The 26714-nt window shown below is 50.0% G+C and overlaps 1 protein-coding gene across 8 annotated transcripts in view; it reads left to right on the top strand.

The window, feature by feature from the left end:
• ZNF516 (zinc finger protein 516) overlaps positions 1 to 19792 on the top strand; it is a 117266-nt gene extending 97474 nt beyond the window's left edge. For 7 of the 8 annotated variants that reach the window (XM_072758136.1, XM_072758133.1, XM_025997761.2 and 4 more), the window contains 3 exons: positions 596 to 2053; positions 7854 to 7958; positions 15516 to 19792. In XM_072758136.1, coding sequence (XP_072614237.1) covers positions 596 to 2053; positions 7854 to 7958; positions 15516 to 15532 — 1580 coding nt within the window. In that variant the 3' untranslated portion in view covers positions 15533 to 19792. The remainder of the gene's footprint in view (positions 1 to 595; positions 2054 to 7853; positions 7959 to 15515) is intronic. The other variant, XM_072758137.1, reaches the window with a different exon arrangement.
• Positions 19793 to 26714: the final 6922 nt, after the last annotated feature.

Below are 26714 nucleotides of genomic sequence, written 5' to 3'. Positions count from 1 at the left end.
TGGACTTTAAGGGAGAGAGTCACGGGGGCCCTTTCTGGATCTGTTTACAGTCAGCCTGTAGCCCAGAAACTCCTGAGGCAGCCATGGGATCCCCTGGGCAGAAGAAGCTGTTTTAGGGCCCAGCCTCTGTGTGACCACGGGCTGCACATCAACCTCTCTGGGTTTTCTTGCCTTAAGTCCACGGGATCCCTAACTATGACTACATTTAGGGAATTATCTGAATGTCACAGTGGGGGCAGAGGGGGCCCTGTGCTATTATAGAGCAGGTGTTTCTTGGTTATTGAGGTAACTAGTTAGCCTCTGTTAACTAGTAGTAGCTGTGTCATTATAGGCAACTAGATTTTATATTTCCTGACAGTCTGCTGAGTTACTTAATTTTCTGAAAAAAAAAAAAGAAGCCCCACCCCAAATGCCATCCTTTTGCCCTTAAATCTGGTTAGCTCTTGACTGTGCTTTGGGGAGTGGCCACATTGTGTCCCCGAGGACCAGTGCGCCCTCTGTGCAGGGGCCACAAGACCTCTGGCTGTGCTGCTCTGTGTCTCCTTCTGTTCTGACAAGAAATGGTAACTTCACGTTTTACATTTTGATCCTCCAGGGGGAAAGCCACACCGCTTCTGCTTTTCTGAAGAGGTAGCACCGACTGTGCTCTCCAATGGAGACCAGAGCCATGCGCCTGGAAATAACATGCCGGAAACAGACACTGGTGAGCCCAGAGCCGGGAATGCATCGTCATTGTCCACCCTTGAAAACAGGAGCAGGGATGCTTCCAAGAGATCCGAGCAGCCCAGGTTTTCTGTGGACTTGAAGACGCCAGGGTTTCACCTGAAGCAGGAGGTCTCCGTCTCGAGGGATGCCGCAAACTTCCCTTTGCATTTGGGTCAGACTTTTCCAGAAGGAGCCGATCTGCAGCTCTTGTCTGAGAGCCCAGCCAACCACCTGAAGGAGAAGCTGTCCGACCTGCTCATGAAGGGACAAGCAGGCGGTGGAAGAAAGGGGCCGGCCCCAGACTTGATCCCACTGGACCTCAGCGAGAGGTCGAGTCGGGATGACCCCAGCCGTAAGGAACTGGCCTCGTCGCTGCAAGCCGCGCTTGCTGTTCACCCGTGTCCTTACTGCAATCACAAGACCTACTACCCCGAGGTCCTGTGGATGCACAAGCGCGTCTGGCACAGGGTCAGCTGCAACTCCATGGCCCCCCAGTGGATTCAGCCCAATGGTTACAAAAGCATCAGAAACAACTTGGTCTTCCTAGCCCGGAGTGGACGCACGGGCCCCCCACCTGCTCTGGGGGGCAAGGAGTGTCAGCCTCTGCCCATCGCTCGGTTCACGCGCACCCAGGTGCCAGGAGGGGCGCCAGGGCCCAAAAGCAGTTCCTCGCCTCTGGGTGTGACCACAAAAGCCGCTAGCATGCCTAAGAGCAAGGAGAGCCACCCCGGGGGCCCCTGCGCACTTTGGGTGGCCAGCCCTGAGGGGCACCGGCAGGCCAAGCCTGGCCATGGCCCCGAGCAGCACGGAGCCCCCGCGCAGCCGCCCCTGCCCAAGCCCAGGCAGGAGGCCAGCCCTAGACCCGGGCCCACCGGGGGCAGCGGCTTCAGCCGGAGTGCCACCCCCACACCCTCTGTTATTGCTCGGGCGGGCAGCCAGCCCCTGGCTGGTGGGAGGCCGGGGGACAAGTACATCATCCCTCCTGCGGGGGCCAGCCTCAGTCCCCCAAATAAGCACAGTGCCCCGGACCCCCTGAAAGCCAAATTCAGCCCTCAGCCTCAGGGTCAGCCACACGTGAAAGGTGATGGGGGCCCCTCTCTACCTCCCCGTGAGCCCCCCTCCAAGGCCGGCCAGGAGCTGCGGCCACCGGCCAGTGGTGGGGCGGGCCCCAGGGGGAACGCAGCCTTGCCTGGCCCGCCCGCCCTGCACGCCAGCAAGCAGGAGCCCACGTCTGACGGCCACGAGAAGCGCCTGGACATCCTCAATATCTTTAAGACGTACATTCCAAAGGACTTTGCTTCTCTGTACCAGAGCTGGGGTGCCAATGGTCCTGCACTAGAGCACAGAGGTAAGACAAGCGGGCCCCTTCCCTACCTGCCTGCGGGAGCGCTGTCACCATGATCCTCATCCGGTCCTCAGGCCTCATAGACGAGCCCCTCCTTAGGAGGTTGGGGTGCTGCCTGTTGGCGGTATCTAAAACAGGACAGAGAGGAAGGAGCACGTGCACCCCTCTCCTGCCCCTGCTGCTCTGCCTGCTAGGGTGCAGATGCCTGGTGCGGTGACCATTAACCTGACGGCCCCTGTAGGGCTTCCCTCCTGGTGATGTTCACTTGGAAATGCTGCAGGTTGACAGCAGCAGGCAGCCTTGACGCCCTTTGTCGTTTTATTTTTATTTTTATTTTTTAAGTGAGCTCTGTGCACAACATGGGGCTTAAACTCATGACCCTGAGATCAAGAGTCATGTGCTCCACCGACTGAGCCAGTCCACTTCACTGGCATCAGGGAGCAGAGCTCTCCAGTACAAATGTACCATACAAAGTTTAGGGGACAACTGAGCTAAAATTCCAGAAAAGATACACATTTAGTGGCCTTTTTCCTTTCCTGCCAGTGTCTAAGTATTGACCTCTCACTTAACAGAGTGCTAGGAAATCTAAGGATTTGCTATTAAAAACTGAAAAGCAGGTCCTCAGAAACCCCTATGAGCTCATTAGGCACCGTCATTAAAATAGGTCACCATCAAAAATGGCCTGAGAGCCTCAAATTCCAGGAAGCTGGAAGGACTTTTGGGGAATGTGCCTCAGGGTTTGGTGGAAGCTGGGTGACCAGTGAGGTATCCCAAATCTGTGTGGGATGCATGGGTGGCCTGGGTGCCTGGCACAGAAAGGCGGGTCTCTCACAAAGTTCCAGGTTTTCCCTGGGGACTTCGGAATCTGCCCGGATCCCCACGTGCACTGGAGCCGTCCTGGCTCCGTTAGCCATGCCTCTGGCTCAAGAGGAAAACCAAAGTGTTTATCAACTAGGAGAACACTCGGAGGTTCCTCAGCTTTAGAGGTTTGCCTGCAGGGCCTTTGTTCGAGGCTGGTGTCTGTTCCTGGTTGCTCAGAGCCAGCACTTCCTGTGAGCTTTCTGGAACAAAGCTAAAGGCCTGGAGGCCCAGGGATCATTGAGACATGGTGTTTGCTGAGGAGCTTGTAGGCACAGCGAGCACCCTTGTGTCTAAGAGTGTGGTCCCTTCAGGCAGAGGGGCTCCGTGCGCGGGCGTAGCCAGGCACGCGCCCCTTAGCAGGTGGCACGGCACGGCTGCCATGTGGCTTAGCGTTTCCACATTTTCATATTTCAGTTAAATTAAGTGAGCTTTTCATAGTCTGGGGGTGTTTTCCAATTGTGCAGATTATTTGCTATGAAATGAGATAATATATCGATTGAACTTCGGACCTGATGGCAACCTCATCCCTTTAGGCTTGGGTTTTCTTGGATCTGAAAGCTGAGACGATGTAGGCACCTGAAGGTGGGCAAGTTTCAGTGAATACCTGTGTTTCTGGCAACTGGACCCTCTGCCTGGTCCTTCCTGGTGACCGCGGCCCCCAGCACCCTGAGCTCCGGGCTCGCACCGCGGTGTCGATGACTTCCATTTAGTGCCCAGACTTGTGACATGTCATGCAGATGGGCACCTACCAGTTGACGCCCAGTGAGTGCATTCCTGCTTCTTTAAAGGCCCTTTGTGCTGCCTGTGGGTCTGTGTTGCTCCTTCCTTAAAAAAAAAAAAAAAAAAAAAAAAAAAAAAAAAAAGGAAGTGAATTTAAAGGTAAGGTTTGGAGAGTTTCAGATGACAGATTTGAAGTACATGGTAGTCTGAAATGTCTTTCTCATTCCTTAAAAATTTTAAATAAATGGTTCACAGGGTTTTATGGGTTTGTTTGTTTTAAGAGAGGTTACATATTCATCTTTTGAATGTGAAAGATGTGAAGTTGTTCGTAATGCAGGTGTGCTCCTCTAGGGTTATTCGCTCTTCTAGCAGGCACACCGAAATACAGCAAGGTGTGAGTCAGCAGTTGAGGGTTTTTACGTTCATGCTGCCTTGGGTTTCTAAAGGGGAGTGTTCTGAAGTTTTTGGCTGTAACATACTAATCAGTGTGTTTTTAGAACTGTGGCTTCCCGGGTTTAGGGAAGAACGGAGATCGGTTTGTCTGGACTGGGGTCTGAGTGGGGGCCGTGCAGCTTGATGGGATGCGCCGGGGAGGGAGTGGTGCTCCCCTGTGCAGCCCTTCCTTCTGAGGCTCCCCTAGGGCTACAGTCTCGACTTTGGGGCCAGGCCTGGGCGCTCCTGTAGGAAAACCTACTGACTCTCCATCACCCTAGTGGGTCTGCCCCCTTCTCAGGTGTCCTACCTGTAGCGGCTCCTCTAGGGCCTTTCTCCTGTTTGAATGTTTATGTGTGGCTCTCAAAGTGCTGTAGGGGAAGGAAATCTGAGGTGTGGACAGAGAATGTTTCCTGTTTTGGAGGCTCTGTTCCCCTTACTGCAGCCTGGGAAGTGTGGACAGCTCCCCCAAATCACACTATTGACGTATTACTGAATATGCCAGGGACTCAGATTTTTAAGATTTTTGCCTCCCACTTGGCAGCTGTGGGCCTGTTCCATGTGGACTGGGCCTGTTCCATTGGTTTGTGCGTCGCAAATCTAGAAAGTTCAGTGCATATCTATTCAAAGCCGTCTCGTTGGCCTGTCTGACCCTACAAGTCTGTCCATACGACTCATTCTGTGGTCTGAGGCATTTGCCGCATGCTCCATCTGCATAAGAGGTCCCAGCTCCTTGTGGAGGCCTCCGGGTGAGCACACGTCCAGCGTCACTGTGTAGTGGGAGAGGCAGACACACACGGGAGAAAATCTTCCAAGTAGAACCATCGTCCGTGTATCCGCGAAGTGTTTGTGAGTGGCTGTGCAACTCTGATTTCTCAGTGCCTGCCTCTTGTTGGCACGGCAAGCACTGCCGTCGGGAGGTGCCTTTGAGACATCGGGTCCTCTTGGAAGTCAGGGAGGATGCGTCTCGGAGGCCTTACCCCGCCTGTCCGTGGACGGGGTGATGTTTGTGCAGAGGGCCTGGCAGGAGAGGCAGGGTGATCCAAGGAATGACCATCATTGCATCCTGGGGGGAATCAGGCTACAGCCATCGAAGTCAGAGACACGCTGCTTTCCTGTGACCGTTCCGCAGCATGGCCTTCAGGTCAGGTTCGCAAACATCGATCAGTGTAGGAGAAGTTTTTGTTGGGATAGTAATAAAATGATACACAATCTGCGTTTCATACTTTGTGGTCAGCCAATGTGGGATGATAATATGGATTTTAGAACAAAAAACTTGAGGATATCGAAAGATGAATGGATAAAGAAGATGTGGTTTATGTATACAATGGAATATTACTCAGCAATTAGAAACGACAAATACCCACCATTTGCTTCAACGTGGATGGAACTGGAGGGTATTATGCTGAGTGAAGTCAATCGGAGGACAAACAGTGTATGTTCTCATTCATTTGGGGAATATGAATAATAGTGAAAGGGAATATAAAGGAAGGGAAAAGAAATGTTGGGAAATATCAGGAAGGGAGACAGAACATGAAGACTCCTAACCCTGGGAAACGAACTAGGGGTGGTGGAAGGGGAGGAGGGCGGGTGTTGGAGGGGAATGGGTGACGGGCACTGAGGTGGACACTTGACGGGATGAGCACTGGGTGTTTTTCTGTATGTTGGTAAATTGAACACCAATAAAAATTAATTAAAAAAAAACTTGATAATAGAACGAGGTTATTCTTTTTATTTTTTTTAACAGATTTTATTTGTTCATGAGTGACACAGAGACAGGCACAGACACAGGCAGAGGGAGAAGCAGGCTCCATGCAGGGAGCCTGATGTGGGACTCAATCCCCGGGACTCCAGGATCACACCCTGGGCCGAAGGCAGATGCTCAACCGCTGAGCCACCCAGGCATCCCTAGAGGGAGATGATTCTAGATAGAATAAGACCTCAGGACCCTGTTACTGGGGCTCAAAGTCTTCTACCAAGGACATGTTGCTGTGAGGATGGTGGAGGTCTGTGCGTCCTTCTTTTGGCTCTGGGCAGAGTCCCAACACAGCATGTCCAGGCTCCTCCTCCTCCTTGCAGACGGGCACGTGTGTGGCAGCCTAAGCGGGTTGAGCTAATCCTCCTTTCTCACACTCCCCAAGTTTCTGGGTCACAGTGTTAGAGCTGTTGCTTACCAGACAGTCTTCGATTTAGATGAAGTTTATGACCTTTTTGATGAGCTCAGAATTGTGGAGTAACTTGGACGCAGTATTATTGACCACTAAGGGCAAAGGGGTCTTTTAAGACTTAAAAAGCAAAGAGAAGACGATAAGGCAAAGTGCACTGTAGGGCCGTGTGTAGGCGCGCGCACACCGACGCATCCTTGATGCAGGGAAGTGTGGTCAGCCAAGCAGAAGAGCTGCAGCCTGGGTAGGAAATAGGCTGCTGAAGAGTCATGTCCAAGAAAGTACTGTGATGACTTAGCGTGTGAAGACAAAGATGGTGGGAGAAGAATCCACGGGTCTGGAGGGATTGGCCGGTGAACGTTCTCGTAGGATGATGCACCTCAGTCGTGCTGCTAAGGGGTAGGGTTGGGCAGCAGAATCGCCTTAGAAGTTGAGCTCTTTGCGGATCAAACACTGAGCGAGGAGAGAGCTAGTCCTAGAAGACGTTCGAGTGCCGTTGGTGAAGCTTCCACGTCAGGAAGGTGTGCTCAGGACCGGTGTGTGCGGATGTCTGGATGCAGGCCTGTGGTCCCCGTGGTGCTTGGGGTCAAACACGGCGGCCATCCCGGGCACCAAGGATACTGGCCAGTGATGCTTCCCTGTGTGAGGGCCGGTGAGGCCTGTGTACCGTGGTCCCTGTGCTGTTGCATTGGTGACTGTGGTGTGAGTGCGGGTTCAAGTGTTCTGGTCCCCTAATGAGGCAGTGGGAGGCGGAGGACGCTGTGGGCAAGCTCTGCAGGGTCTCCAAGGCCCGTGTCCACGACTCGCCCGGTGAGAAACCCCACACGGGTGGCCTGACAGCGCCTGCATGTTTGGGTTCTGATGTCTGCACATCGTCTGCGGCCTAACAGCAGTTTCGTATGATGCTGTCAACGCGCTCTGAGTTGGGGCGAGAATTTGGTTTCAGCTGATTTGACAGAGATCATTTGTCATCCTTTCCATTTGCCTTTCACATTTTTGACACTCAGGTGTTAGGGACAGACGCGCTTGGTGCAGTGAGCATCGTTTATTTCCATAGCTGTTGCTCAAGGCAGAACTTCTCCCAGTTGGGGTTTTTGTATTCCCATCGGGTGAGATTGGGGTGGTGGGGAGCCCCCAGGGAGCTCCCCCGTAGGCGAGCCTTTCTTCAGATGTTGCCGTGAGGCAGGCGAGGCGCACACCTGTGAGGGCCATGTGCACCCCGTTCTCGCAGAAGGGACTTACACCCGGCCCGATTCCCGGGGGTCCTGTCTGTGCCCCAGAGGGCGCAGGCACACAGGTAAGGGGCCAGGTGGGCGGTCGGTGCGGGGCCCCGGCGCGGTGGAGACAGGTGAGCAGGAGGCCGCCTCCCCGTGCCCGCACATGGCTGTCCCTGCGGCGCCACCCTGACCCGCCGGCGGTGGATGGCGGGAGGGCGTCCTGGTGCCCTGAGGCCCCGCACCCCACGGAGGCCCCGCACTCCATGGGCCGCGGTGCCTCGTGCTGCGCCGGCCATGCCTCAGGCCCTCGGGCGCCCCCGTCACCCTGTTGGACAGACTAATGGTGTTTTCCTCTCCCCCTCCCCTGCCGCTGCCCCTCCTGCACCACCCATGGCCACCACCGCCCAGGGATGCTCCGGACGCAGGCCCGCCAAGGAGACTTCGTGTGCGTGGAGTGTGGGAAGCGCTTCCACCAGCCCAGCCACCTCAGGGCGCACACGCAGGCGCACACAGGTACCTGCCCGCCGCTGGGAGGGCACTGGGGGCGGAGCGCCGCTGCCGTGGTGCTGTCCCCAGCCACTGGCCCGAGGCGGGCGCCATCTCCCCGACCCCGTGCCCGCTTGTCCCACCCGGCCCCCCAGTCAGTCTTCCCTTGGCATCTGGGTGTCCTGTGCTTTAATTGGACATTAGCCTGTTTGCAAATGTCCCACTTTAATCAGAGAGTTGAGTTCTGGGTGGTGACTATGCTGATGACACCTGCTGCCCCCAGCAGCACGGGAGTCGCCGTGGCCCTGTCATCCCAACATGCGACTCAGGGTCCCTGCCTGCTGGCGTGGGCAGTCACGGCACCGGGTCCCTGGGCCCCTTGTGCTGGTCTGGGGTGGTGGCACAAGCCCTCGGCCTGTCCGCATGAGCTGGCCCGTCACTGCCCAGGCAAGAGACACACACTGGGACCCCCACCCCGGGAGGAGGGGGCTGGAGGGCTTGGGGTCGGAGGCCCGTGTGACGGGAGCTGACTGAGGCCAAGTGGTAAGTAGTGCAGGAGGAGGGCCCGTGTGCCGGCGCCGATGATGAATGTCGTCACAACGGCGAGGTCTGCGTTGGGGCGAGTGCGCCCCGGCTCCCAGTCTCTGACACTGAGTGTCCAAGGAAGTGGGTGTTTCCGGCCACAGGCTAGGCGCCCGCATGTGTCTGCTGCCCGTGCTTTCTGTTGATGGCCTCGCCTCCCATGGCAGCGCGTCATCACTGGCACACTCCTGCTCATGCGCCCCTTGTGCCCACGGTGGCGTGTGAGTCTCAGGACCTCTGAGGTGCTGGAGACCACGCCGCCTCCGCAGAGGGCCCCGGGCAAGTAGGTCTTCGATTCATCAGCTGTTGGGGTTTCTCGTGGCAGCTGGGAAGAGGCGTGTGTGAGGCCCGCGTCACCAGGGCACCGACGGGCTCGTTCCACAAGCGTGAATACCTGTGCGTTGCTTTGGTGCCGAACCTGGCCCTTGGGGACCACCCTGGACCCTCGCCAGACACTGTTGGCCATTGTGGCCACGAGTTACAAGGACACAGCAGGTCCTCACAGCCACCTTGGGTCCTGTGGGGGGTGAGGCTTTGCCACACTAGACGGTCCTACCTTTCTCCCCACGAGGTTTCTGTGCCAGTTTGTTCGAGAGCACTCTGCCGTCTTCTTCCTTCAGCGTGGCGCTTTTGTATTTCCCACGAGAAGTGCCCTGCTAGCGGCCAGGGCGCCGTGGCCACGTCCCCTCCTTGATCTGCTTCCCGCCAGCACAGCCACCGTGCACAGGTACCCGTGTGCACACACCCCTGATGTGCGTGTTACTCCCGTACACTTGCAGCTCAGCGTCCGCAAGACGTGCCCGTGCTTGGGCACGTGCTGCTGGAAGACTCAGCTTGTGCCCCCCAGGAACTGGGTGCACATATCCTCGTGGCCACCTCACAGGTTGTCCCGGGCTACGAGCCCCCTGCCTTGGTCCCCTCACAGAATGTCACTGCGCCCTCTCCTGCTACCTGCATCCTCTGCGGACCTTCTCACTTTCTAACAGGCCTCCGAGTCCACACACAGTCCCCCTTGTCAGGGCAGAGTGTTTCTGTGCTGCCAGACAGGCATCCAGGCCCTGTCTCGGGGTCAGAGCAAGCTCGCGCACATCCTGTCCCGACAAACGTGACCATCTGGGGGACGCTAGGCTGTTGAGGATGGCGATGGTGATGGAGGCACCCCGGGAACCGCTAGAACGTTCCTGGTCTGGAAGGTTAGCACTGATGCAACCAGTAAGGCCGGGCCGCTCCCAGGTACAGGTGGACCTTGGAATGGCCGTGTCTGCATCGGGGCCTCTGTTCTTGTTTTATTGCAGTTTTAGAATTCCCGTTTGTTGCTAAAAAGCCTTTTCTTCATATGAACTCGATTCAATGCCCTGTTGTGTGTTACGGTTTTTCAGTCCTGATTGTCCACATTTGAGATGGTGACCCCTGCTAGTACTTTTTGTCCATTGTTACAATTGCCTTTTTTTTTAAATAAAGATTTTATTTATTCATCTACTTATTTATTTGTTTGTTTGTTTATTTGAGAGGGAGTGTGCACAAGTGAGGGAAGGGCAGAGGCAGAGGGAGAAGCAGGCTCCCTGCTAGTAGGCATGCGGGATGCGTAATGCAGGATGCAGGAAGCCCGATGCGGGATTCAATCCCAGAACCCCAAGTTCACGACCTGAGCCAAAGGCAGACGCTCAACCGCTGAGCCCCCCAGGCATCCCACAGTACTGTTACCGATGAATCATTGAATGTTCTGATTCTCCACGAAAATTCCATTTCTTTAGCTTAAACCTTCAGAATTCTCAAAGAGGTGTGTCTGTTGAGACGACGGGAAACCATATCAGTCACAGGTAGAGGTTTACATCTTGGTATTTCCCTCATCCTGTAGTTCTCAATGTTTAAAAAAAAAAAACCCACAGCTGCTGTGTTAGGTTTAGGGTACCACAGATCCAGGGAGCCATTCTTGGTTATTTGTCCAGAGCAGGACTCATGCTACTTACCAGCCATGTTCTTTCTCATGTGTGCCATGCTTTCCTAATATTAAATAATGGAATATGTAAGTCAGATTCCTTTCTTGACAGCTTGAGAAGCTGTGCATTGTGGGCTTTTTTTTTTGTGATCGTATAACATCTTGTATTCATGCAGAAATCTTTCGATGTTACACTTAAAGTTAATGGACTTTTACAAATATTCATAATTGATGCAAATTCAGTTTTAAAATTATTTACTCACCCATTAACAATATTTATTGAGCACCTACCACGTGCCAGGCTCCGTAATACTAGGGGGACAACCAGAATATTGGGGACACACGGCAGCAATGGTGCAGGTGAGGGTCCTGGACCTGGACTTGGGCATTTGGAAGACCATGTGGGGGCAAGGGTGATGCTGCCCTTGGGAGCCTGCCCAAGGGTGGAACAGCACATTCCCTTGGAAGAGCCGCACCGAGTTCGCCGGGGGGTAGCATGATCAGTGTGGTGTCCTTAGAGGGGGTGTCAGGGTTCAGATGGGTTACGGCATCCACACAGGTGGCTGAGCACCACTTTGGTGGTGCATGGGGTCGTCTGCATGGGACACGGGGGCCCAAGTTAGGGTGGAACTGGGCATGCAGGTGTTTGGGCACAGGAGCTGAGATGTGGGGGAAGGAAGGGCAAGGGGTGGAGGTGACCCCGATTCTGGCTGCAGGTACCAGCTCGCATGAGGAGTCTGGCCCCTAGCCTGGAACTTGGAGGAGGCGCAGGAGGAAACCCGGGTCATGGGCGCACGTGAGCCTGGGTTGGGGTGCCTCCTGGGGATCAATCTCAGAATGTCCAACAGGAACGCGAATATGTGGGTTTGAAGTGGAGGAGGACGAGGGGATCCTGGTGGTGGTGGCGATGTGTGTGGCTTCCAGCGTCAAAACTCTGCAACGAGGAATGAATTCCGTGTTCAGAGACCTAGATGATACAAACTGATACAAACTGTTGAGATCTTGGGTTCCTGAGTGGGAAGCTCTAAATCTGAGCATCCACCCCAGGCGTGTGACTCCACGCAGTTCCTGCATCCATAAAGTGACTGTGACGGTGACAGCGACGGCAGCGCTCGGCACCCTTTCTGGACTAGTAACATGGAAGCACTGGCTGAGCACTGGCAGCCGCGGTTACCCTGGGCCCAGCCCCTGCCCTCCGTGACCAGAGGAGCCTTGGTGCAGCGTCTACACGGCGCGTGCTTGTGGGCAAGGGGAATAGGGTTCATGCTGCCGTGCAGGTGCCGGTGGGCGGGATGCTGACTCATGAACGAGGCTCAGAAACCAACATTCAGGGCTGTTGCCCTTCCTCTGGGTCTCCGGGCTTTGCCAGAACTCGGCAGCATGCTTCCGAAGGCTCTTCTTCTTCTGTCTTGTTTCGTTTTACAGACTAGTTGTTCCATGAAGGGTGGAGGTATGACTTGAGAACAGTGTTCTCACCCAGACGTCGGGCGCTAGGGGGCTGCCCTGTGCTCCCCAGGGTAGGCAGGCATCATTGTACACCTGCTGCTGTCTGGCCAGCGGCCCTACTCTGCCGTCTTACAGCAGGATGTTCAGTGTTGGCTGATTCTGACAAATCATCATATACTGCGTATCTGCGTGAAAGTCCGTCAGGCACGAGGTCCGGGTCCACGTGTCAGAATTGATCTGATTCCATTAGGTCAGAATGAATGGACACTTTGAGATGTGAAATAATGTTCTTTTGATGTGGTTTCGGGAGCAGTGCCCCTTTACATACCCTGGTCAGCAGGCATTCCTCCGTAGGTGGAATGGAGATGATCTCCGAGCCCCTAGACGTTGCGGTGTGGATTCAATAATAGGACATCCAGACGGAGGCTCAGGGTCACAGTGCATGCTCCCCAGGCATTCACTGGCACCTCCTGTACCGTGCTGGGGTGCTGGAAGTGAGGAACCAACCTCCTGAGTGGGGCACGACCTGGCTGTGGGCTAATTGTCCCTAACCTCAGGAATACGGGGCCCAGTGTTTGTGCTTCTAGTAATATACATTGAATTCCGATCATGAGGGTGCTAATATTTGGAGCAAACTTCTAAATGAGAGAAGGGCTTCATACATATTGTCATTTTCAAGGTGCTTTTTCATAGATTTAGCATGACTGAGTAAATGTTTAATTTCTAGTAATCACCAATATTCATCATTAGGAAGAACGTGTTTTGAAAATAATAGGCTGAAATATTGGTATCATGTCATATGGATGTTGGGGGTGAGGGGAACAAACCTAGGAGGCTTCTTTCGGTGTGTATCGTGAAGAAATTGTCTTTTTCTGTTATGTTGTTAAACATTAGAAATTAAAATATTTAGCACCAAGAAAAATAGCCCTCTCTCCCTGCAAATCCCCCGTCCCCCCTGGTTTTTGGATTTAAAAGACCAGACTGACTTTTGCTGGAATAATGAAGTCTGGTGTTTTCAGTTTGTTTGGATTCCTTGCCAAAATTTAAAGGCAAGGCTGTGATTAATAGTTTATTTCTTATTATTCTAAATATTATTTAAAAATAGTTAAGCTCAGAGAAATAATCCCATTAATCAAAATAAGAGGAAATGAGAGAATAAATGGGACGCTAATCTATCTCGTGTTTAGCCATGGGTATTATAATGCAGATGATGGAGAAGGCACGTAGCAGTTGTACCTGAATACGCGTATGGTCTGGTTTCCCATCGCTTTCACATTCTCGGCGTCAGAGATCAAATTCGAAATCCAGCTCATGTCTAAGCAGCTTTTGTAATCATAAAACCAAGCAAACACTTAAAAACACTTTATCCATTTTTCTCTTAAGTTCAACAAACTATGAAAAGTTGTGGATGTGATGAGTGATTTGTCTAAAGTGATACGTGTGTCAGATGCGTGAAGACTGAGGGGTTTCGTGTGTATCCTGGGAGGGTTCAGGCTTTTTTCATGTTTATGTCATCGACCCCCAACGCATGAGTATATATGCATCCCCTTAACCTTTTAAAGATGAAAAGGAAAAGAGTAGGCCTCATTAAGTTCCAGAAGTCAGTATCCATCCCTAGAACATTGAAATGCATTAAAGAAAGATATTTGTTTCCTTCCGCATTAGCTGAAAAGCCCACAGTTCACACAGCAGCAAAAAAGAAAGTCAAATTTTCTAAAAACATGTTTCTCATTTTCTGAGTACCCTGTCTCATAGGACTGAGAAAGCAACCTGCGTGTGTCAAGATACTATGTGTGCACTTAATTTAAGTATTTCTGTGACTCCTTTCTTCTGTAGCTGTATTTCTTCTTTGCCTGATTTCTTGGATGAATTTCTTTCATTTCCTAAAAGGCCTGTAGGACAGCTGTATGGAGTAATAATAAACTGTTGGTCCCAGTGAATCAGTAAGTGAAAATGACTTCCTTAAAAAAAAAAAAAAGAGATGCTATTTGAACACATCCCTTCAGTTTTAAAGCAAAAAATAGACCTCTCTGTGTCTAGATTTATGGACTGACTTTAACAACCCAGTTATTAGGGTTTTCCAGATTACACAGTCCTTCGAAAATAAACATTTTTTTTAAAAAACTTTCTGACCTTTGCAATTTAAAACTTCTGTCCTTTATGGAGGTGGGCTCCTCCCCCTGTTACTGCTCTAATGGCGTGTTTTCATTGGCCTCGTGCAGGAGTGTGTATGGTGGTCCCACGGAAGAGAAGTCCAGGCAGCTGTTGGGGGGGGCGCAGTCCCTCTTGTATGGAATGCACACTGCTGGGGATCGCCAGCAAGTCTGTTTGCTACACACAGTTAACTTTGTAGAGATTTCAATGACTAACAGTAGCTCCCATTTCTCTCCTGGCAAACACGAAGGCCACCTCTCTTTCTTGAAGGTATCTAGACGCAGTTCTCAAAGTGCCTGGTTGACAATCTCTCTGTGATGGGATGTCACCGTGCAAAACCACGAAACCTCATTTTCAGCTTTCCTGCAGGAAATTCACCTTCTACTTGAGGATACTGAGTTCCTGTGACATGTCACATACACCTTTGTCCGTGCCACCACACCCACCCCCTGAACCCCGGAAAAATTTTCTTTGGGTCTCTTACCAGATGTCCTTTGGTGTTGACTGCTGGATGTCAGCAATGTAGGGCTTGTTTTAAGTGGGAGCTTTCGGAAGTTATTAACTGAAGAGAAGCACTTAATTCATTATGTCACCCAGACGCCCCCCTCCAACCCCGCCCCGCACACATGGCTTCCCAGGGTTCCTGGAGGCATTGCTGGAAACCAGTTAGAACCCAGGGAGTGCTCTGGTTTAGGGATGCATGTTCATTTCTGGCGGTTGGTTTCACTTCATCGAGACTTTAGCTGAAGGTTAATGCGGTTGAGTGAGATTAATCTTGCTCTGTTGTTTTTGTCCTCGGATTGTAAAACCCATTGTTCAAATAGCGATGCTTCCGATGTCGTTGGAGAGCCTTCTCTAAAGGCGGCAGGCTCACGTTTATAGCCCCATTTTTACCTCGCAGTGCACTTGACTTGAGAACACTCCTTTTGTGTTTCTGCCGTGGTGATTTTTTTATGGAAATTAGCGGGAGCACCGTGCTTCTCACAGGCCCCGGTGAGAGCTGTACGTCTCTTACCATGTTCGTACAGCCTCTGAATCTGGCCCTGTTTGGCCCTGTTGTTCACCTGTACATGTGCTGTGGACTACAGAATTCTGCTTTTTGGGGCATCCCCCCCCCCACCTCCCCTGGTTCTGTCTTGCCACCTTTTAACCTCTGGAGCTGGTTCAGATGGTATTATGTGCCATTCCTGGATGCAAAACACAGGTTTGATGATCCTCTCTGAATCCGTGGAAATGATTGTGCAAAGCTGCCTCTGTAGGCCAGGAAGGCACATTTAAAATCATCATGCTTGAGCAAAATGAGCTGCCGCTAAAACCAGGGGTGTTGGCCGACCTGGCGGGGTTGCCGTGTGAAGGTCATGGTCAGCGTTCTGGGGTGTTGATATGGGAATCGATAGGAAAAATGCACTTAGATGCCAAGAGGCAGAAATGAGCTTTTCTGTTGTGTGCTTTCTCTCATCCAGGGGAGAGACCGTTCTAACACAGATCCCGTCCCGACAGTGCCTCTCAGAAAGGGAACCTGAAGACACGTTTCCAGCGTACCCTGGTGCCCCTGACAGCCGTCAGCAGCCCCCTTGCGGATGTCCCCACAGCAACCCTGACCGCCTTGTGGAAGATCAGCCGCAGGACTCCCGCCCGGACACCTTGAATCCTGGAGCCGCTGAGCCGGAGTAGAGACTGAAGGGAAATGCTTCTCCTCCTTGTTAAACATTTCAGAATAAATGAAGATGGTGTGTCTACTCTAGAGTCACCCGTAGATATTCTCTATGCATATATGTGCTCATCGACCATGGCCTCGTGCTTTCTTACCATAAACAGTGGTGTCGGCAGGCACAGGCGTCTGTGCTGTTCAAGACAAGTTTGAGACACTGGAGAGAGGTTCGTGTGTGTGAAGAAGACACTGAGGAAGCCCTGAGCAGGAGCCGCCGCTGCCACCCAGGAGGACTGTCGGGTAATGTCCGGACACAGTGGTGGTGGAGCTGAGGTCGGCCAGGTGTTAACACCACGGCTTCTCTGTGTCCTAGGGGGTACGTAGAGTGGTCCATAAGCAGAAGGTGGTGGCGCAGGGCCGTGATGGGGCCCCACCGTGCGGCAGCCCTCGGGGGTCCGTGTGCATTTCCTGCGGGCACCCCTGCCCGCCCACCCCACCCCCCGCCCCGTCCTTCCCATCATTTGCTCTCAGCCCGCAGAGGAGACGCAGCTCTGGGAGTGCTTCTGTTCTGCTTTGGAAAAGAGCTAGTTGAACACTAAGAAAAGCAGGCTTCTTTGTTTATTCTCAGGACCTTTTTGTAACAGGGCTACATTCTACAAACTGCTCATCAAGGAAGACTGCCCGTCTTAACAGATTCTCTAGCCACTGAACCCTCCTGGTCCAGACCTGTTTTACTGATGGCAGGAGAATCCCTGAGCAGGTTTGGGAGCCCTGGTGCTCTGGAAACTTCTGCTCCCCCTCCCTCCCTCCCTGCCTACCCGCCCTCCCCACCTCACCCCCATCTGTCCCTCCACCAGCCCAGCAAGTAGGTGTCTTTTCTTCTCAGGCCTGGGGACCCCCGCAGGATGAGTACCTTCATCATCCCCAGAGCGTGGAGGTCCCCAGGCCCCTGTGTGGGGGCGGCTTTATATACCTCTTCCTCAGTCCCGCAAATGCAAGTTTTTGTGGTGGGGGTTAAGGCCCGTAACAAAGGATCTTAAACCGTGCAGTGTACGCCGTTAAAATTGTATTCCACAGATATAAATATTTTCTTTTCCTGTTACCGTGACACTATGTGTGATGGTAATATTTCTGAGAGTTTCAGATTTTTGCACATATGATTTTATGCATTATCAAAAGTTACTGCTGCCTTGAATGAAAATGTTCTGTGAAATTTTTTGCAAAAGCTTTACTAGGTTTTTTTTAATTGTGAAATTTTGTAAAGGCAGGAAATGGATTAAAATGAGCATGCTAAATATATTTTTCAAAAAAGCAATAATTTTACATGTACAGAAATTATCCTAACCTTTAATACTGGTGAGAGCGACAGTTTACTTAATACGGTAATGGATTAGTGCAGTTTTTTGTAGAAAATGGGCTTCTGATACAAAGATTTGTTTAAACACGTGTGTGCACGCGCACACACATACACACATACACACACACAAACCCTGAAGTGTGGTTTTCCTGTTCTAATGATTTGTTGAATTATTATTATATTATTATTGTTGATGTTATTAGTTAATGTTTGATTCTGAATTCTACTTGTTACTGAATTTAAATTACTTGAGGTTCAGGTTACTTTGCAACACTTGCAAACAATGCAATGTAACTGGCTAGCTTCTCTATACATACGTATGTATACACACGTATGTATGTGCACATGTATATGTATGTGTGTATATGTAACGTTTCTACTTATTTTTTCCTGATACTTATACACCAGATATGTACCAGAATGATCTGTTGTGTTGGTGTAATTAGGAATATCCATGCAGATTCTATCGAGCAGCTGTAATTGACTGTTTCTGTAAAGTTATTTTGAGCAAAGTTGCAGAGACACATTCCTCTGTCCACCTTAGAAATCAGAATGCCGCCTTTCTGTTGACTTATGTTTGATCATTTTGATAGTTTCCCCAAAGTGATAATTTCTGCGTTTCATTTTCTTGGCTGAAAGTGAATAGTGACAGTTCAGGAATGCACAGGGGTTAGTGATTCAGTCCTGTCTGTTTCTCTGTGTTCTAGTTATTAAAAGCAATTCTGTACCCAAAGTGACACGGAGGTGTCGTGTACATTCTTACTGTTTCAGAAGCAGCACCCGGGAGCCCCACTGGCATTTGGAGCTGCCTGGTGGAGACAGGGGTGCGTGCCTGGGGTCCCGCTGGTGGAGTGTGCAGCCGAGTCATTTTACGTAACCGTGTGTGCTGTGCCGAGTGCAGAAATAGGTTTCCACGTAACTAATCAGACGGAGGAGGACCCTCCAAGGATGCCACCCTCCAAGACACGCCGTTCTCGGGCCTGACTGTGGTTTCTTTCTTCCACTGGTCATCAGTATTGTATTGGTTTGTTAATGCGTTTATGTCAGTTTGACCATAGTATTTAATATGATTTGTGTTTTCTTATTTATTTAGCCAATATGTTTTGATTCGCTTTTTTTTCGAATGGTAATTTCCGCATGATCTCTCCTGTAAGTCACCTTCTGACTGTTACAGACTTTCTACTACCTCTACCGATCTGCTGTTTCCTTGTTTCTTAACAGGATTTTTACAGTGTTGGCGTCTAATGTAACTTAGACAATAAAGGGTTTGGTTGTCTACACTACAGCTTCTCCGTGTATCTCCCCGCCCGCCTGCGCTCTCGCTGTTCCTGGCGCGGCTCTGTTGGCCTGGCTCTCCTCCTCGCCTCGCCCTCTCCTCCTCCCCGCTCAAGTCTCTTACTTGTTGTCGAAGTCAAATAACACGTAAATAATGAGCTTATAGGAGTCTTTCAGGTTATTCACTCATATTCCTTAATTTTGAAGAATGAACATTTACATTCTCTGAAAAATCGGCTGGTACGCCTTTTCTCTGGGAGACACTTAGCTGTTTTGCCACTTTCCTGCCTGCTTTTGGAAGGTCTCTTGGCACTCTCAGACGGAGACATTTCATTGTTGGTCAAAACACAAGTAGATTTTCAAGGCAAGCGGATTTTGCCTTCCCAGTTTTAAAAAGTATTCAGTGCTTTTAGAGGTCCCTCCAATACTTAACTTGTTTTCGAAACCAAGAAAGACCCTGGTTTCCTGATAAAAACATGCTCCAGGAAATCACTCTAGTTAATAAGTACACACGGCCACCGGGTTAGGCGAAGGGCTGTTCATTTTGCCCAGGGTGTCAAGAGCCGTCTTCAGACTTGGCGACTCTGGCACAGGCTACGTACGTTTATAGGAGCATCCGTGTCAGGGCACAAGCGTCCGTGTCAGGGCAGAACACACGCACAGATTTAGTAATCTAGCACTGCTTTCTGACGGATGTAGTGTTAAATGCAGCCAGTAACCGGTGCCGTCTCTCTGACGCCTTCCAGGGCGCTGGCTCAGGGAGCTGCTCAGTCTTCCCACTGGGGAGAGAGGCATGAGAGAGAGCGAGAGAGTGAGCACTCCTGGCTCACAGGATGCATGTCCCCTGGATCGCGGACAGCAACTGCACCTGTCAATCTGTGCCCAAAGGACACTGCGCCTCTTGGACGCTTGTGGCCATATTTCACTTTATCAATAGTCCTGCTTTAAAGCAAAATAAACGATGACTCCCCAAACATCGATGATGTACAAACAAGAGGGACTGTATGTGTTTGACTTTCCCACTTTCCAGACAAAGTAGCATATGCTGTTTTACTGTTTTAACTTTGGTGAGTTCTGAGTGCAGAGCATTTTGTTCACTGAGTAAAAGAAAAATCACAGGCCAGGACTTCAAGAGGTGGTGTAAGTGCACTGCGGAGCCCCAGCACACCTGTGTGAGGGGACCCATGGAGAACGTTCATTCTTCATCAACTTTGCTAATGATACTTTGAGGCAGTAAAATGCAAAAGACCATAGAATTTGTATTTCTTTTTTTTTAAATACAATTTATAACATTATATTTTGTACTCTTTATATTAGAATTTGTAACTAGATTGATGTATTTAACTCTATTTCTGAAAGAATAAATCAATGTTTCAGTTATGTGATAAAAATATTTAGATAAAACATATTCATTCTATTGGAATTTGAAATCAATAAAAAGATCTTGGAGTTCTTGAGATTTGTAAGAGCTTTTTCCCCCGCTTTCAGGAGGTGGCCTAAATCCTTTGTCTTGATCTGTGGTTTTCTATTTTTCTTGGTAGAACACAAAGCAAAGTGTTAGCGCTCTTCGTATGAGCAGGAGAGCTTTAGTGTGATTCACAAGATCATTCATCTAAAACTATGTCAAGATGGCCAAAGTAGTTTTTAAGGTTTTTTTGTAGACTCCAGGGCATACACACTGTTTGTTTTTGAAGACAACAATACCTCAATTTCTCCCCCTGCTTATCTCTTCTTTCCTGCCCCATGTACACACACCATTCTTACCCTTGCTGTGTGAGCCACACAGGATGTACGATATGGACATGCAGGGAACCCCGAGTCAGATGAAATCATTGTATCAAGGGCTTGGATTCAGAGGCACTGATGGAATTTTAATTTAAAAAGATAAAAAGCGTTTTAAAGGTAGAAGGTATAACTATGTCTCAGCTGGTGGAAAGGAGAAGGGGTGTGTGGGCACTTGCACATGGCCTTCTTGCTTAGACAGTAGAGGTCCGCACTTCCCAGAGCCGCAGGCCGGTGCTGGCATCTGTCCACAGGGGCAAGGACCAAACACCGAGTTCAGCCCCTCTGCACTCTAGGGGAAGAGCACCAATTTGAGGACTTTGTAGGCTGTGGAACCAGACCTCGTCAGAGGGGGTTTATGGCTCAGACTTCAGAGAACCTCTGCCTGCTGGGTAGCTGGTTCTATGAGAAGGGTCTTGATTCTAAATGAGGACTTGGCATCACCAGTGACTTGAGAAGGCAGCTGACGTTAACTGAAAAGCGGATGGCACTGTGCTGTGATCAAGGAGAAATCCCCTGCCTAGATCTCTGTGTTTCCCTTGATTCGGGGAACTCTTTCCAGATGACATGGGCATGGAGTTCATTGGTTTAAACCCACATAGACACCCTTCCCCAGGCCTGGGATTTCTACAGGAAGCCATACTCCTTTCTCCAAGAAGGTGGCTTTCCTTTTGTCTATCTGCTGGTTGCTGAATAGCTCATGGCACCCTGCCATGAGTTTAGGGGCTCATTGGCCATTGGGAGTTGGGCAGAAGGTGGCCATTGAACGTTTGCTGGGCTGTAATTTGCCACATATCATGCTGAACGTGGGCACTGGGCTTGGCCATGCTGTGCACACGCACACACACACGCACACGCACACTTGAAAAAGATCCCGCTATTTATGACAGCACCTTCTTTCCCCTGCTGTCTTGCTGTTTGAAAACAATGGTGTGCATTTCTAACCTATGCTGTTCATGTTCTCAACCTTACCTTTTCAAAGGTGAGTTCTCATTCAAAAGATTAGCAGAATTTTTGAAAGAAAATGTAAAATGCTCTGGTCTGGGCCCGTGTGACAGGTTCTTGAGGTGTCTCTCCCCATGGATGTGCAGGGCCGTGGCTGGGGTCCGTGGCAGGGGAAGCACTGTGGGGACCTCACAGCATGTGACCATCATGTCACACACCTTTCCAGGTTCCTTTATGGGAAGAGTGAAGTGAAGATTGTAATGAGAACACTCTTTTTTTCTTTTTTTTTCCAACCAAAGAAGGTACTATGGAGTGTCTCATTCCAAGCCCTCTCCTGACAGGCTTCTGAGGAAGCCCCAAATTCGGTGGCCAATAGTCCCAACTTTAAGAGGGCAAGAAAAATCTCGCCTTTTTCTGTTTCTGGGTTTGTCAGTAGAGGAGCAGGTTCAGGGTACAAGGAATGTCATCCCCACTTGACCTGGTGCTTCACCGTGTTTCCTTATGTCACGTTCTCTTTGGTTCAAGAAATTAAAGAGTGGTGAACTAGAATATGTCCAGGACAGGGTAACAGGAATCGAAAGAGGAGGTGTCTTTTAAAGAAGAAAAACTTCACACAACGCAGGTGAGTGGTTGTGAGATCTCAGATGTCTACCAAGAGAAATAACAAGTCGAAACTTGTGGAAATTTTGCACTGCAGAGCTGTGCCTAGTCAGTGGAAGGGACAGATGGGCTTGGGCTCGACATATGGAATTACCTGAGGGTCAGGCCATGTAACCATAAGACCATCTGCCCTTTAACCTGATAAACTCCCTGACCCTGGAGAGGTCAAGCAGAAGCTTGATGGATGGGCATGTGCATTTTTAAGGAAATAAAGATCAAGGTTCCTGCACAGAGAGGCAAATTGGAACCAGATGGATGTGTAAGTCTCATCAAAAGATTTTAGACTTCTTTAAAAATGTAGAAATTGTACAGGAAGTTTTTGACATTATAGATTCTTCCAACAAATCTTGGGCGCCTGCCACAGCAACGCAAAGCCCTAGGTGCTGGGTGAGAAATATGAGTGAAATGGAACCTGCTCTGACATTCTCTCACCGGGGGAAGGAGGCAGACATCCAAGGAGTTCCACGTCAGATGGATGAAGGCTGCAAGGAGTAGGTGGAGGAGGCACAAGCCCACTTGAGGAGAGAGGATGAGGATCTCATAAAACCAACCAAATGCTTCTGTGTCACCGAGACCCAGTGGCACAAGCCTGAAACTTCTTGAAATGATTTTATAAAATGATTGAGGTGATTACATAGAATTAAAATTTGCATCTGATCTCAAACCTCCGTGGACTTGGGTAATCTACGGGAAGACTTTGATGTGGGCGAGAAAAGTGACACGTGAATTTCAGTGAGGGAAAGTATTTGGATAACTACCCCACAGTACCTTTAGAACATATTTTGAGTTGTCAAGTTTGAGAGAGGAAAGGGACCGATATCATCAATTATTCCTTGAAGACCGTAACTCAAAGTGAGGTGTCAAAGAGATAGGCAGTGTGCCTCAGCCTCCACTCCTCGGAGGTCATGTGCATCTGTTCTAAGTACTGTGACCTGCCGTGTTTCAAGTTCGAGGAAGCAGAGAAGCCAGAAGTGGGTGATCCAGTGGTTGGTTAACGAAGGGGAAGCTTGAACATGAGATAGAACAGGGTTGAGAAAGACATGGGTCGAACAGTTTTGTACAGTGACTTGTCACTCTAGATCTGGTTCAGTCCAGAGAGATAAAATCAGAACCCAGTCACAGGGAGCTGACGTCTACAAGGACAGCCTCTGTGCTGGGAACTGTCAATCCTATGTCAAGTCTCAAAGCAGCCTTCAAAGTTGGCATTATTAATTGCGGTTTATGGGTGAAAATGTAGAAGGTCTAAGAAGGGCACGTTACTAAAAGTGACACAACCAATAACTTCTGGACACACCACTGGGGTCCAGGCCTATTGGGCATGCTCATCCTCTACTCCTGCCTCGATGCTGTGTGTGCAGGTGAGTAATGGCGATAATCTCTACATGATGGGTTACCACCTTCCAAAGCACCGAGACATCCATTACCCCATGGACCATGGCAGCGATCCCGCCAGGTAAGGGGTGTAGACGATATCCTCTGTGTTCCAGAGATGGGCAGGTGACCCATCTGGTTCTGAATCAGAACCAGATGTTTCAGATTTCTGAGCCCTTGTTTCAGGATCAGAGTATCCCTTGGTTAGGCTTTATGTAAGTTCAGAACTAACATGTAGGGATGAAAACACGGATTGGATTTCTGAGACCCTGGGTGTGAGTTCCAGGTGTGTCCCATGCTGAACACGTGCATCTGTCAGCCAGTTTGTCCCAGATTTGGTCTTTACTTCTCTGTTGATTCTTTCCTTCATGCTTGAGACATCCTGTTCCCCTAAACACCACCTTTCGTCCTTTGGTCCTCTGTTCCCTCTCCATTTGGTGTACCTGTTCTGGCTTTTTAAGGTGAATCTTCCACAAAAAGTAGTTTCTGACCATTTTACCATTCCCCACACTAGCTTTGAAGACCATCACCTACTTCACTGAGTTGTTTCATGTTTAGGTTATGAAAGACCTATTAATTGAGTATTGTGATTTTTTTTTCCCCTTTCGTTCTACATGTCATTGAAACTCCTTTGGAGAGCACGCACGTGCACATGCCCATACATTCTTTATAAAACATTTACAACATTTTGCCAAGTTTTGTTGCTGCCTTTCACTTTGTTGTTATGGCTGGGCTTTTTTTTTTTTTTTTTAATAAGTAATTCCCAAACATGATGCTTCCACTGTAAATACTTCATCTCTGAGTGATGTATTTTTAAAAAACATAATTCGTGTCATAATCCTTGCACTCCGTGATGTTTGCATAGGATTTCTTCTCCCTCCCCACTTGGTTTCTCTCACCCACTCCTTTGGTCTTCCTGGCCAGTGTCATGCTCTTCTGTGTGTCTCTTATGCTAGATCCACTGAGGGCTGGGCACAGACCGCCTGCCTCTGCAGTGAATGTGACTCCTGCACTCTGGGAGTCTTACCCCCATGGGGCTTAGCAGGAAATTGTGTACGGGGACCACACATGCTACCTCTCCTCTCAGGCCTTCCTCCCCCAAATCCGTCTCAGTAAATGGCACAGCCACCTGCCCACATGGGGCTTAGCAGGAAATTGTGTACGGGGACCACACATGCTACCTCTCCTCTCAGGCCTTCCTCCCCCAAATCTGTCTCAGTAAATGGCACAGCCACCTGCTCACTGGTCACCCGTGCTAAAAATCAGTGGATGGTCCTGAATTTTTCTCTGTCTCGGTACCACCCCTGTCCATTCTGCAGACCAGAATTGGCCTCTCCCCTGCACTCACTGCTCCAGCTCTGGTCTCTCTCTCTCCTCTGAGCCCTGAGGACCACCTCCTTGGTCTTTCTGCCATGGACTGACTTGCCTTCAATTCACTCTCCCTCTATGGCCACCGCAAGAACCTTCTGGAATGCATGTTAGATCTTTCTATTCTCCTGATTGAATTCATCAATAATTTTCTGTTACCTTTAGAAAAATGCTGAATTCCTTTGTGTGCCATGCAAAGCATCAAACAATATCAAGTAACTGGTGTTTTGTGAGGGTGCCTTGCTCTTGTATACATTCTTTGTCTTCTTTCCTCCAAGCCTTGGGTCATGCAGGCCCCCCCCCACCCCCCAGGAAGCCTCTGCTGGGTCTACCTTCTTTCCTTGTACCTCCCATCTCAAGGTGGTAGCTACCTCTCCTCTGGGCTCCCTGCAGTACACTGGGATCCCTTCATTTGAAAGTAAGTAGACCTTTTCTGAGCCCTGAGCTGTTGGAAGGCAGAGAAGGTGGGCTGCTTGAAAGTCCCTAGTAGGACCCTAGTGTTTGTTTCTTCAGTCACTATCCAACCTTCAGTGCCTGCCTCAGTTTCCACAGCCATACAGGGATGACCCCTCTCAATCCCATCTCTCTTCCACTGTTGCTGTGCCAAATGGTGTTATGTGCTGCCTTTTATAACCTTTAATGTGATACATAAATGCAAGTTGGAATTACTTTCAAGAAATTTCTTAAGAATGATTTTTGCAGTTCCATAAAATCATCATTAAGTAACATGGTCTCTATGTACCAGCTTTTTAAAAAATTGGTATTGCACTTAGGAATCAAGAATTTTCCATTACTTACTTGAGATACTAAAAATGGATCATTTTCCTTTGTTCGCAAAGCTTTGGGACCAGCCAAAGATAGTTGGGTTCCTTGTATCCACAAGGTTAAAACTAATAAAAGCAAGCCTATCACACACTTAATGAAATAAACTGTTTTATTAGTAGTAGTATTGGACAATAATTGAAGAAGAGCTGATTGTACTCTCTGTAGACAGAACTCACTTCATGAAGACCAAGCGAACAGTCTTGGAGGGTTAGATCTGCGTTTTAGGTCTGCGGCGTGCCTTTGGATTTGTCTGCTGGGGTGTGTTCTGTTGTCTGGCTCTTAATAGTGCTGTTCAAGGGAGAAGCCTAACTAATTTCTTCACATTTCATGTAGTGAGTGCAGCAGCTCCCGCGAGGGCCTGTAAGTCAACCAGACCACTCCACATGTGTCCTGGTCATTCAATGGTGGCACACTCTGAAAACAGGCTTTTTTTGTTAATTCTCATGGGCAGGGAAGGTCAGGCCATTCCAAGGGAGATGGGGTGCAGTTCCTGGAAGCTCTGTGATCACCACTGTGGAGCATCAGGGGTGGAAGTTTGCTGGCTGTGCAGCTGCCTGGTGGGGGGCCGTGGAGAAGGTGATGGATCTGGGGCCTGATGGGCAATGAGAGCTGGCATGGGCTGGCTGAGGATGTCAGGGTGCCAGGGTGCCCCAGTGACCTTGAAGGGCTCTTTTCACACCCACTGAGGGTTTCTGTGCCAGCCTGGATGTGCCATACGAGCATTCGGTAGGCGATGGCCCTGCTCTGTGGTTCTAGCACAAGGACATATGTGAGCGATTACCGGCTTTGAGAGTGTGGGCGGGGGGTGGGGTGGGAAGTGTGGGAGGGGGTGCAGCTCAGAAACCCACTCCTTCTTGCTAATTTCCCAAAGAATCAAACTGGCTCCTGTCCCACAGTCATATTTGTGGCCTGAAGTCAAGGAGATGCCTGGGATTTATTAATGCACAGGCTGAGAGATCACCACGGAAAGCGTTTCTCAGTGCCTACGTGACATGTGATTGTCCCTGCAACGCAGCCTGCCCGCCTTTGTGCCCAAGGCCTTGACACCCGTCATGTACCAGGTCTGCTCTTAGACACTCGTTGCCTGGATCCCCGTGTGTCTTCAGCTTTGTTGAACTTCTGCAGGTCTTCACAGAAGCTGGGTGCAGGCCAGCGTGGTGGTGAATCACATAATGTTTTGTCCCCATCGCCACCTTCGGTTTGGGATGAACCCCCATAGGAAGAAAGCAGTGATTCAAGGACATAGCGAAAGGCCGTGTCCTTGTTAGGAAGAAGATACATTAAGGTTTGGGGTAGGGATTTGCCTTAAGTTAATTTAAAATCAGACAGTTAAAGAACTTGAAGGTTGAAAAATCTGTTTGAACCATGTTGTCCAAACTTTTTGTTCTTACAGATGGAGATGGGTCTGGAGGGGTTACTGACTGCCAC

Source organism: Vulpes vulpes, chromosome 5, assembly GCF_048418805.1.
Source record: "Vulpes vulpes isolate BD-2025 chromosome 5, VulVul3, whole genome shotgun sequence".
Taxonomy (NCBI): domain Eukaryota; kingdom Metazoa; phylum Chordata; class Mammalia; order Carnivora; family Canidae; genus Vulpes; species Vulpes vulpes.
Note: the sequence above shows the minus strand (reverse complement) of the source record. Positions and strands in the feature narration are given on the sequence as shown.